We start from the raw sequence: 12,928 nt of genomic DNA on the forward strand, positions 1-12,928 counted from the left end.
GCCAAATAAATAAATAAATATTACTGCTATGTATTATATTCTTTGAAATGCCTTAGATGAAATACCATGATAGATAAATATGCTTATCATTCTTTCAGTATGTTTTATGCATAAAATATCCCTTCTACCTGTCAGACATCCCTAAAATAGGTGTGCGAAGTCACATTTGTCTGTGTGATGTCCCTAGGCTGTGTTAAAAAAAAAAAAAAAAAAAAAGCTGATCAGTGACCTCAACCAATGAGTTGGCGACAGGACAATTGTTGAACAATGGAGTACGGGGGAAAAAACAACCCGAACAATCAGTAAAATCACAAACAATACCTATTTTTCTTCTACCAATTGGTGGAAATTGCACAGCAGCTTTAACTGAAAAATGCTGCTTGAGTTCCTCTAATACAGTGGATCTCAACCTTTTTGACTTCCCCACTCACAATTTCTTCCTGATAAAATTTTTTAGAGCTTGGCATAACTAGAAAGATGTATATAATAACCCTTGAAAATTTGTTGAGGGCCCCTAGTGGCCCGGCCCCTGGTTGAGAACCACTGTTCCAATACATTGAGTTTTTTTGTTGTTGTAAGTTATATTGACACTCTTTATACAGTTTGAGTTTTTGCTAGATGGATTTTGACCTCTCATTTTTTCCTTTCAGGTGCCGGTGGTCCAGAATGCCCCATCATCAGTGCAGCCGTCACCCATGCACAGCTCTCAGGGGCTCGGGAAACTACCCGTGCGGCCCGGCATGCACTCGTCTGAGCCTCAGAACCTGCGAACTGCACAGGTGCGCATTTTATTTATTTATTTATTTATTTATTTATTTTGTGTGTGAGTCTGAGATATGCGCACCAGAATATTCCTTTCTAAAATGAGCTTTTTGCCTACATGCATTAATGATGGTTTCTACAGCAAGCGCAATGCATTTCCTGCACATGAATACTCCTCATTATGTTGTACATATTAGTCTGAACATGTTAGAGCCTGCTGTTGGTTGCCATGGGAGCAGCACCTTAAGATCAGCATAACTGTATAGATTGGTACCAGTTACCATTTTTAATTACGGTCCATCTGTTGAGTGCAAACAAAGCATTTGATGTCAACAATGTGCAGTCTGATCCACAGTGTCTGTTGACATCTAGTGGACATACAGTGCATTGCATATTTATTAATAGCTCTGTATGTGCTTTTTTCCTCTCCCTTAGGGCCACACAGTAATCAGGTCTGCTGCCAATGCATCTTTGCCCCCCATGATGATGTCACAGCGAGTTATTGCACCCAATCCTGCCCAGCTTCAGGGTCAGAGAGTGCCCTCCAAGCCTGGCATGGGCCGCTCCTCCACGGGCGGTTTGGGTAATGCAGTGAGCTATCAGCAGGTACGATCAGACTGTTAAGCTCAAACACATTAGTCCTAATTTGGTTTGTGGTTTTTCTCCCTGCACTTTGTCTTCAATTGACATTGAACTTTTAAACAATTATACAATGTGAACAGCTCAGGTTTTTTTTAAAGGTTATAATCTTTATTATTCGGGAGTTGCTGTCACATTTTGTACTTTGTTAAATACATTTTTACAGGCTCATTTCAAAAGACAATATAACAAAAAAGTATTTTCAGGCTTTTGACAAAATATCCACTAACGTTTAAAAGTTTTGGGTAAGATTTTTAACCACTAAAATGGCGTGTTTTTGCTCACACCCAAATAGGGGCAAATATGACAAGCTATAATAAATGATCTGTGGGGTATTTTGAGCTGAAACTTCACAGACACATTCTGGAAATACCAGAGACTTATATTACATCTTGTAAAAGGGCCATTATAGGTCCCCTTTAAATTGATCAAAATTGACAGTGAAGACTTTTATGATGTTACAAAAAGATTTCTCTTTCAAATAAATTGTTCTTTTGAACTTTCTATTTAAAGAATCCTGACAAATTTATCACTGTTTCCACAAAAAATATGAAGCAGCACAACTGTTTTCAACGTTCGATAATAATCAGAAATGTGTCTTGAGCAGCAAATCAGTGTTTTAGAATGATTTGTGAAGGATCATGTGACACTGAAGACTGGAATAATGATGTTGAAAATTTAGATTTGCATCACAGGAATAAATTATATTTTAAAATATATTCAAATGGTTTAAGCAGTAATAATTTCATAATATTACTGTATTTTTATTAAATGCAGCCTTTAAAAAACATTAATGGTAGTGTATGTGTAAATATCTCAGTATTTATATATTGCCTTAAAAGGGTGGGGTTTTTTTTGTTAATAGTTACCATGACTATTTTGAAATTGTTATGTTTTTCACACTCATCTTTCACTATAAACACAGAACAAACAGTATTTTATTTATTTATTTTTTTTACACTAATGTATACACTAATATATATTTTTACTATAATATTTTAAAACATGTGAAGTGCAGTGGAGGTACTCCTTTTTTTTTTTCTTCTTCTTCTTTTGCTGCTGAGATTTAAATTATGCTTTTAAAATATCTCCTTCTCAGGACGGTGCATAAAACAAGCCTACTGGAACGGCCCTTAACTTAATAGCCAAATAAAAATTGTGCATTAAATCACAGCAATATTCATAGTGTTGTTTAGTTTTTATATCGCCAACAAAATCATATTGAATATGTCGTATATTCCACAAATCGCCCAGACTCAACATGAATCATTCATAAAAATGGATCATGCCAGTTGCTGATGATTTGCCCTTTTGCTTTGTGTGATGCAGGCTGCCAGCCAGCAGGTGGGGGTCTCGCAGCGTTCAGGCTCCTCCTCGGCTATCTACATGAACCTGGCACACATGCAGGCAGCGGGAGCAGCTGGCGTGGCTGGCGTCGGGGTGGGAGTGAGCGGGGTTGGTGCTGTCAGCCCCTCCACCCTTTCCAGCGCCTCCAGCGTCGCTTCTCTGAACGACCAGGCCAGCAGCCAAGCGGCCGCTAAACTGGCCCTGCGCAAGCAGCTGGAGAAGACCCTGCTGGAGATACCGCCACCTAAACCTCCAGCGCCCCTGCTGCACTTCCTGCCCTCTGCTGCCAACTCTGAGTTCATCTACATGGTGGGGTTGGAAGAGGTGGTGCAGAGCGTCATTGATAGTCAGGGTAAGAGCAAGAGGAACAAACCACACCACAAAAACTGATGGATAGGGTAGAGAGGATTCTTAACCTTGCACAGTAGGGCTGCACAATCAAAAAACATCAGATTTTTTAGTTTGAATTGCAAAATGATACACATTAATGTCATATTGCGGCAGATAAGATCAAGACTAAGGGTGTTTTCACACTTGGAAAGTTTGGTTCGATTAAAATGAACTCGGCTGCTCTGTTAGTTGGGTTCATCTGAATAAGTGTGAATGCTGCCATCTGAACACTGGTGTGCACCAAACCCATCTTTTCAGGGCTTCCACACGAACTCTGGTGTGGTTTGACTGAAATATGAACGCAACATTGACCAAAGACATCTAAACAAACCCAAAACAGGACATGATGTCACAAGATGCGACCCTAAAAAGGACAGAGTGCTCAAGAATACCTGGTTCTTCTCGTCATAGTTGCAGTGTTGTCCATTATAGTTCAGTACAGGTGTCAGAACAGCCATCTTCTTGAAGCGGATCTTCGTTTGTGTGTGTATCAGAGGAATTCTTGGTGCTGTTTTGACTGCTTTACACATTCTATAAGCTCTTCACAAGTTGGTAAAAATACCATCATATGTTCGCACATACAACTAGCACATTTAGTCCAGAACACAACATTGTTTTGGATGTTCGGTAAGCTCTGTCGCAACCATTTTTAGGTTTGGTGTTAAAAATGACAGTGTGAATACTAAGTGAACCAGGACTAAGGCCCTGTTTACACCTGGTATTAAGAAGTGTTTTGGTTGATCGGATCACAAGTGGACGCTAAATACAGGTGTAAACGGGGTGTAAAATGTTTTGAGCTTGTCCACTTTCAACCACTTCCAGAGGTAGTCGAAAACTCATTCGACCGGATTGCTTTCATAGTGTAGATACTCATGTGGTCAAATGTGTTCGAACAGCTACTCAAGACTGCCTACTCTCCACCTGCTGACCTAATGCGTAAACATTATGGAAAGCGTGCTAGCCAGGTGGGATTTAAACCAAATTTGGTTTGAAGATGAAAACGTGCCTAGCACAATGTTCTCCTGATTTCTAACACACACTCACAGTGTTCGGCTGGTCTTGCGGCTGTCAGAGCAGAAATGAAAGCTGCTGCTCTCCGGTGGTGTTCATATGTGAATTTTGTGAGCTTATTTTATCCATTAGATCAAAAGATCTAAAAAAAAAAACAAAAAAAACATACATTTACCCACCCATTGACCCTCCTCTAAAAAGAAATCGGGACAGAATTGGTTGAAAGTGGACAAAAGAGACGAATTAAAACACCAGGTGTAAACGGGTATGTGTCTCCCTCGTCTACTTGTGATCCAATCGACCAAAACGCATCTTAATACCAGGTGGAAACGGCCTAAATGTATCATTTTCTTTTTTGGTCCAGACCAAAATAACCAAGAGAACCGAACTACAAGTGTGAACACACCCTAAAAGAACAAAACGGCACAAAATAAATTTAATCAGCAGCTCTAATGTTCAAAGGGGTTACAAAAATTGTGCAAGTACAAACAATTGTAACTGCAATATCTGTGATTGTTAAACCACTAACTCAGTTCAGTTTACACAGCTAATTCTGTTCATCACTAAACTTCTCTTTTCTGTGTTTGCAATTGATCAGGTAAAATGCGGGGGTCACTGCCACACGTGGAGCCGTTCTTCTGTGCCCAGTGCAGGACTGACTTCACCCCACACTGGAAGCAGGAGAAAAGTGGTCGCATCCTCTGTGAGCAGTGCATGACGTCCAATCAGAAGAAGGCCTTGAAGGCCGAGCACACCAATAGGCTGAAGAACGCTTTCGTTAAGGCTCTGCAGCAAGAACAGGTCAGTCGATATCTGAGTTTTCATTTTACTGCTGGTAGTAGAGTTGTCATGATATAAAAATTTCTGCAGTCAATAACAATGAAATTTGATGATTCTCAATAAAGACACTACAAACTAGAAAATAAACATGTTCTGTTGGACTGTAATTAATAAATATTATAATAGTTTATAAATATTAAAATAACACTTATGTGCTGCAGAATTGCAGAAGTGAAATTGTAACAAATTAATTAAAATGAATGACATACAGCCTACATTTATTTCTCAATTAATTAACATTTGCTTCGTTTAAATATTCAAGACAAACAAACAAAAAAATTATATTAATATAATATTTATTCATACTGAGATTATTATTATTCATTTAATACTGACATTTCTAGCTGGTATTTTGTGTAACCGCATGCCAACTTCCTGTTTCTGTCTCTGTCCGTTCAGGAAATAGAGCAGAGGTTGCAGCAGCAGGCTGCTCTGTCTCCCAGCTCCGCCCAGACTGTGCCCAGCGTGAGCAAAGCGGAAACCATGATCCGACACCATGCCCTCCGACAGGTGGACTCTCTCATTGTGTACAAATAATGGGATCTCATGAGACAATTTTTATGGATTTTGAAATGGCTGTTTTATTCTGGCCTTTCAGCTAATCACAGATTTTAATGACTGATGTTTCTGAACATCAGTATCAGTTTAATGGTACCAGGAGGTGTCATGAAATTTAACACTGATTCTCTCTCATTCAGACTCCCCAGCCACAGGCCGCTCTACAGCGGGGCCTGTCCAGCTCAGCACGAGGTGTCCTCTCTAACTTCGCCCAGGCCTCCCAGCTCTCAGTGGCCAGTGGGCTGCTGGGTATGACAAGCAAGCGCTGTGGCGGCAGCAGCAGTACCAGCGGCAGCAGCAGTCGGGCCCAGCATGACAGCCGCAGGCAGATCTACAACATACCTGGTATGATAATGCTTTTGAATTAAGAATGCACAGTATACCTTAAAGAGGACCCATTTTCAGCTTTCTTTAGTGTGTAATGTTGCTGTTTGAGCATGAAAAAGGTCTGCAAAGTTACAAAGCACAAAGTCCCTCCAGCGGGAGTTATTCTCTGTATCAGTGTCACTGTCTCCCTGAAACACCTCCATTGTAGTCTTGAGTTTTCTCCTGGGAACGAACACATCACAATATTCCTCATTTAAATAATTCCCGCCCAAGGCATACGCAAAATAAAGCTAATTTAGTTGCATTAGTAGTGTGTTGAAACCACTGTTATGGTAAAGGGTGTGATATTTCCCAAACACGCTCGAAGCGGTTGACCAATCATAACACACTGGTCCAGCCGACTAATCAGAGCTCATTGCGCTTTTCAGAAGGAGGGGCTTCATAGAGACAGGAACTAAACAGAGCGTTACTGACAGACTGGGAAGAGAGGAGCTGCAACAATTTCAAAAATATTTAAAAAATAATGTGTTTTTTGAGCATCCAAGCATGAAAACCTATTCTAGTAGAGCCCAAAAACAAAATCAAGACTTTGTAAAAGGGTATAACAGGTCCCCTTTAACTAAATTACTTTAAAGTAGCAGATGAAGAAATGTTGTGTGAATTATTAAGGAGTAATTATGGAATCGGGTTATATCAAACTTCATCCACCCTTGAGGTCCAGCCTCAATTAATTGATTGTACAATTCTTAACATGCAATTGGACCACAAAGTTGATTGACTAGAATAAAGTGACAGTAGGGTTGAAGATATGTGCTTATCTGATATTTATTATTTATTTTTATATTAATTTATTTTTTTGTTACCCATATGATTATTTTAATTGTGACTTTAGTGCCCAAGCATGTTTTAGCACCTTGAATATACAGAATACATTTTAAATTAAATAAAAAAAGAATAATATTTGATATTTCATAATTATATATTTTTATTATATATATATATATATATATATATATATATATATATATATATATATATATATATTATTCAATTTAATGTAATTTATTTTTTCTCAATGTATTATAATTTGAACAATTTATTTTTAATTTTAATTTATTTTAATTATTAATTATTATTAATAATTATTATATTATATTATATTTATTTTATTTTGCTTTGCTTGGTTGGGGTTTGATAGGATCACATGTAAAAAAAAAAAAAAAAAAAACAGAACATGTTGTTTGTAAGAATTGTTATTATTCTTGCAGTGTAAGGAACTCATTTCTGGAGCCATGAATATACAGAATATTAATTTTACATTTTAAATTAAATTTTAAAAAGATAATATTTTATATTTTATACTTATAGATTTTATTATTTATTTTTGTTATTCAATTTAATGCAATTTATTTTATTTTAATGTATTTTAATTTGAACAATTCATTTTAATTTAATTCTGTTTTAATTCACCTTTACCCCCCCTTTTTTATTCACTGGCACGATTGATGGGATTGTGTGAAAAAACGTGAATTGTATGTCAGGAACTCATTTCTGGAGTACTTTTATTTTGCTACATACCTTTTTTTTCTTTTTCAACTTTTTCAACTTCTTTCTTTTCTCTTTTTCCCTTTATCCCGGCCCCTCTCTTTGTCCTTGTCCTCAATCGCAGGTCTGAATATTGCCTATCTAAATCCGGGAGCCATCGGGGGCCACAAGGCATCCAGCCTAGCGGACCGTCAGCGGGAGTATCTGCTCGACATGATTCCCCCGCGCTCCATATCCCAGTCCATCACCGGGCAGAAATGAGCCCTGACGGGACTGCAGACCCCCCTTCCCCCCCCCTCGGACGCCCCACCACCCCTCTGTTCTACATCAGAACATCCCCCGCCCCCCCCAACACATACACACGCACACCATCACCCCATCGCATGCAGTGCCTGTCCGTGTGCCTACCCAACTAACCCATAAGAACAGCTCAATCAGTCAGACTATAAACACCAGACTGTCAGTGCATCTCAAACTTCGGTTTCCTACTATAGCAAAGCTCTTTATTGTTATCTCAACTTATTATTGCTGTTGTTATTGCTACTTCTATTATTATCACAGTTATTATTATTAGTATTATTGTTGCTTCTGTTACAGTTACTCTTATTACACTTATTAGTAGGTTTAGTGGTTTTTGCATCTTTTTATGTTTTTTTTTCTTTTCAGAGGGAGGACGCCAGATTGCAGGGTCACTTACTAAAAATATAAAGTTTTTTGGTTCATTTGAAAGCTTCCTCCCTCAGTCGCCCCTGTAAAATTAGACTCATTCTCTCTCACGTCGTATATGTTCAGTTTCTGAGTTGGAATGATTAAGGCGTTCTCACCTGCAGAGAGAGAGAGAGAGCAGAATCTTTGTAGCGTTACACGTTTGGAAAGTCCTCCAAGAACCTTCCGGTTCAGAGAGAGCGAGACAGACTCATGTACATCGATCAGATTGATCCTTATGCAGAGCGCTGATCTAGTCAACGTTGAGAAGGCCACGCAAACTGAAAACGGGCCAGAAAGGACCTGCGAATGTACGGAGAAGCCCGTTACTTGTGCGTATGTGTCCACAAACAGGATCTATCCCGTGTCTCTCAATGCCTTCACTTTCACAGGATGCAGTGATGTCATATAACTTCTTTTGTGGTGACGTCGTGTTTCACTGCACAGCAGAGAATGAAGCCAGAGAGTATCATCGTCATTAACTTTGTCTCTTTTTGATTTTTGGGTGTTTTTTGAGAGTGTTTTTCTTTTCCCCCTTCAGTCTTTTTTGTACTTTTTATTTTCGTCGGGCGGCGTCTCCATCTGAAATGGCCGTGTATCTTAAAGGTACTTGCCACAGGAGACGATAATCATTGAAATGTCACATAGGTGGAATTACTGGGGGAAAAAAACGGTTTATGCGTAGATTGTTAACGTGAGTTTTAACAGAAGGCATTGACAAGGATCAATCATCGTGTTAAAGCAATGCACATGAGATGCCTCGTTATGGAGGAGCACTTTTCTTCTTAATAAGTGGGGGGAAAAAATGGTTAAACAATAGAGGACAAGAATGTTTCAGCTTAAGGTATGGATGCCATCGGATGTCTCGGAGAGAGTTGGGAGAAAGATTTTTTTTGGTGCATTTCATCTTTTCGAAAGAGACCAGCTTTTTCGACCCCCACGTTGAATGAATGCATTTCAAGTTATGGTACGTGTGTTTGTTTCAGTAGACATGCAAGCGTTCCTGGAGGCGATGGCGACAATATAAGCAGTGTTTAGTCGATATGCAGTATTAGGGATGATTTTGGACTCAGATTTAGCTCCCATCGACGCCTTTTAGTGAGGCATTGCTCCTTGTTTCAGTCACGAATGGCTTTCAAAGGGTTTAACATCTGCTTGTTGACAAGAAGTTGAGCACTTAACATTTTTTTTTCCTCCCCAACCTAAGCATTTACCATGACGCGTTTGGTTCTTTTGGAAATCAGACTTTGAAGGTCTGTCATGCAGGTCATGTTTAATAGCTGCGAGGAAGCTATGAAGTGGTGAATTAATGGAAATTAATCTGTGCACATGTATCTTTCTGTCATGTGTATAGTCACTGATCCTTGCAGTTTGCAGTTTTTTTTAAACTGTGTCCTGTATAACACCACTGATTTGTGGTGGAACGATGCAACTTTTGAACAAAACAATTTTGAAGCTACCTTGGATTAAATTTTCAGGTGCAATATTAGATGATAGGATGTTTACATTTTTATTGTTTTTTTTTTCTTCTTTTTTTTTTCCTGGTAATGATGATAAATCAGTCCCTTTTAGTCATTCTGTTCAGTCTTTGCTCCAATTTTATGATCTGTATTTTTTTTTTTTTTTGTTATTTTGAAATGAACGTAGGGTGTTTATAATAACTCATTTCTCTCTCCTGCTCTCTCTTGTAGACTATATTAGATGCATCCATATACCTGTGTTCATATATGTACGAGAAAGTTGGATTTTGAAGTTTAACTTCCTTTTTGACTCCTCGATTAAGTTCCATTTTTGTTTGGTTGTTTAATTTCAGCTGTTTCTTAAAAAAAAAATAAAAGAAAGAAAAAAGGAGAAAAAAAATCAAATTTAATCAAACAAAAAAAAAATGTATGAACAGATGATGACACGATATTTGCTAGGTCAGAAGTAATAATGACTTATTGTACATATGCTTTTTTCTCCCTTGAATTAAAAATAATGAAATGAAATTAAAATGGTTGTATATTGTGTAGAAAAGCAAACAAAAAGCCATGAATATTGTGAAGCTTGTCATTTCGTTTTGTGATCACTGTGTATTATTGTGTAACAAATGTGCAAAATGTATGGGATTATACTTCTCTTGTTTTTGAATGAGCTCTTTAGATGCATTTTCTCCCCGGCTGTACGTTTTTTGTAGTATGTAGTATTTGCAGAAGAAAAAAAAAAGTTCATTGTTCTGGTGGAGCGTTTGATCCATTCTGTGGACATGATGGGACAGTCTCGTATGTTACTTTTTTTGTTACCTCTTTTATTTGTTTTCACGTTTTATTTCAAACATTGAAGTTACGTAGATGTTGGGTGAATAAGTTCTTTTCTCTAATGTCCCACACAAAGAACATGGACTGGATGAAACATTTGACAGTATTACCCCTCACTTGACCAAATCCAAAGCGATCATCATAAAAACGAAGCACGCTAATGCTTTAGCTAAATTACTGGGTGCAGAAAACCCTACGGGGAGATTGTGTACATTTGTTTTCTATTGCTTACAATACAAACTTTCCTCAGTATATCCCAATTTTTTTTCTTTCTTGGGAAAAATCACAATGCTCTTATGTTTTTTTTCATGGAAGATTGTATACATTGTATACGATGAAGAGAAAAAAAAACTTTTTTGTTTGATTGTTTTTGACTGTTCCAATGCTTCTTGCCTTCAGCCTTTAAATCTTAAGACAAAAAAATGGACAATTTGCACACATGCAAGTTTTGATCCTAAGGTTTGTGACATTATTAGTTTCATGTCATGGAATCACTGTCCATAATTCTCTGACTGGACAATCAGCTTTTCTGGAGTTCTAGCGCTGGGGTTTACTTCTCTCTTCCATTTTTACTTTCTCTGCAATTTTTTTCCCCCCTCTCCCTGATTTTTATTTGTTGCAAGTCTTTTTGTTGTTGTTATTGTTGAAGTGGGAGAGAGGGTTTGGGGTCATCATTTCTTTTCTGAATTTCATCTGAACTTTCATATATTTTTAAATAGACTTAGCTGCAATTTACCCAGTTTGAATTTTAAAGCAAATGGCAATATGTTGAAATCCGTTTGTAAAAAAAACAACAAAAAAAACTATGATTAATTAAAATATGTACAGTTAAAAAAAGCAAAAAAAAAAAAAAAAAAGAAGTACTGGAGATTGGCTTAAACGATTATTGATTTTAGTCAAGGAAAAGAAGTGCTTTTTGTCAAGTTTTTATTTTCATTTAGAACATTAATCCAGACCTTTTGCACATCCTTGATATTTAACTGTCTAAAATGGAGATGAAAAAATGCTGTTTGATTACTGCCGGTTGATTAACAACAATTATGCATTGACTGAAAAAAAAAAAAAATAAGCTAATTTTGGAGGAAATAACTTTGTAATATTTATCACTTGCAAGCTATGTTTAATAAAGGATGGAACAGTTTATCTCGGAGTGTGTTAACATTTGTCCGCAGCTCATTTATAGTGTTCTTTGTGTTAAATTTTTATTTTGCCATTTTTAAAAGTCCTTTTTTGTCGTTTTTATTATTATTTATATATTGTTATTTATACTTTAAGATTTCTCTTTTAAATGTTTAAAGGGTTAGTTCCCCCCCAAAATTAAAATTCTGTCATTAATTACCTTCATGTCATTCCAAACCCGCAAGACTTTTGTTAATCTTCGGAACACAAATGAAGATATTTTAATGAAATCAGAGCAATATCTGTCACTCCATTGACAGTCTACGCAACTACAACTTTGATGCTTCGATAAAGAGTTCGTAAAGCTAATCCATATGAATCGAGCGGTTAAGTGCACATTTTTAGAGACTCGATTAATGAACAGATTTAATACAGGCTTTTATTCACATGTAAACAGGGCCTAACACTAAATTTTTGCCACATGCCTGGTGACTTGAGAAAATTAACCAGCCATATTTTTTACCAGTCATGAAACCTAGATTAATCTTTATTAAATTTACAAAAGTTATTCAATCAAGAGCAATGAGTTATTTTTCTTTCTTTTGTTTGATTAACATTAAAAACACAGACAGCAGCAGGAATATTAGGCTGCTGTCACTTTAAGAACAAATGCATGGATCCAATATACTGTTACATATGCATTTTATTTCTCAACTGTTTACGTTCAGTCAAGACATAACTAAGGATACCTGCCAAGTCAGGCATTTTGACATAGTTTTGTTTGAATATGTGTGTTCAAGCACAAAAAGAAAGAGAACTCAATTCAGTATTCGAGCGCTGTCTGAGACGCGGATTTCTGGGATGTTTGCGCATAGAAACCTTCCCACACAGCGGGTGAGTAATGAATTGAGTTCCCTTTTGCGTCTTCTTGAGCTTGAATTTTAAATGAATTTTCGTGACGATGCAGCACTGACCCGTCAACTGTCCCGAGTGTCATTCACATTTATTCTCAATATTTTGCATTGTAAAAGTTCATAAAAATGTTACCAGCCAACTGGCGATAGACACCATTTCATGTACTCACCAACACAGATTTTTACTTGAATTTGGCACTTTTGGCGAGCGTTAATTTTAGGCCCTACATGTAAACATTCATCATCGAACACATCAGTTGTGGAAAATGGAAGCTTAATCACGCTTGCTTGCTTGTTCTCATGTTACACAGCACGTCTGAGCTTCAGCAAGAACCAATTACTTTTGTTCTCACGTGTCAAGCATGTACGGTTCAGCTTCTGTTTATGTTCAGTGATCAATGTTTATATGTGAATAAAAGCCTAAATTCGATCTGTTTATCATATGAAGTGATCGTGTATCTTCAGAAAATTGAC

At 37.3% G+C, this 12,928-nt stretch overlaps 1 protein-coding gene across 2 annotated transcripts in view; it reads left to right on the forward strand.

Annotated features, from left to right (window-relative positions):
- Window positions 1–11,564, forward strand: part of gatad2b (GATA zinc finger domain containing 2B) — a 47,607-nt gene extending 36,043 nt beyond the window's left edge. For both annotated transcript variants that reach the window (XM_051872574.1, XM_051872573.1), the window contains 7 exons: window positions 651–779; window positions 1,198–1,368; window positions 2,731–3,100; window positions 4,748–4,950; window positions 5,389–5,499; window positions 5,688–5,892; window positions 7,544–11,564. In XM_051872574.1, the coding sequence (XP_051728534.1) occupies window positions 651–779; window positions 1,198–1,368; window positions 2,731–3,100; window positions 4,748–4,950; window positions 5,389–5,499; window positions 5,688–5,892; window positions 7,544–7,680 (1,326 nt within the window). In that variant the 3' untranslated portion in view covers window positions 7,681–11,564. The remainder of the gene's footprint in view (window positions 1–650; window positions 780–1,197; window positions 1,369–2,730; window positions 3,101–4,747; window positions 4,951–5,388; window positions 5,500–5,687; window positions 5,893–7,543) is intronic.
- Window positions 11,565–12,928: the final 1,364 nt, after the last annotated feature.

Source organism: Ctenopharyngodon idella, chromosome 19 (genome assembly GCF_019924925.1).
Source record: "Ctenopharyngodon idella isolate HZGC_01 chromosome 19, HZGC01, whole genome shotgun sequence".
NCBI classification, from domain to species: Eukaryota; Metazoa; Chordata; class Actinopteri; order Cypriniformes; family Xenocyprididae; genus Ctenopharyngodon; species Ctenopharyngodon idella.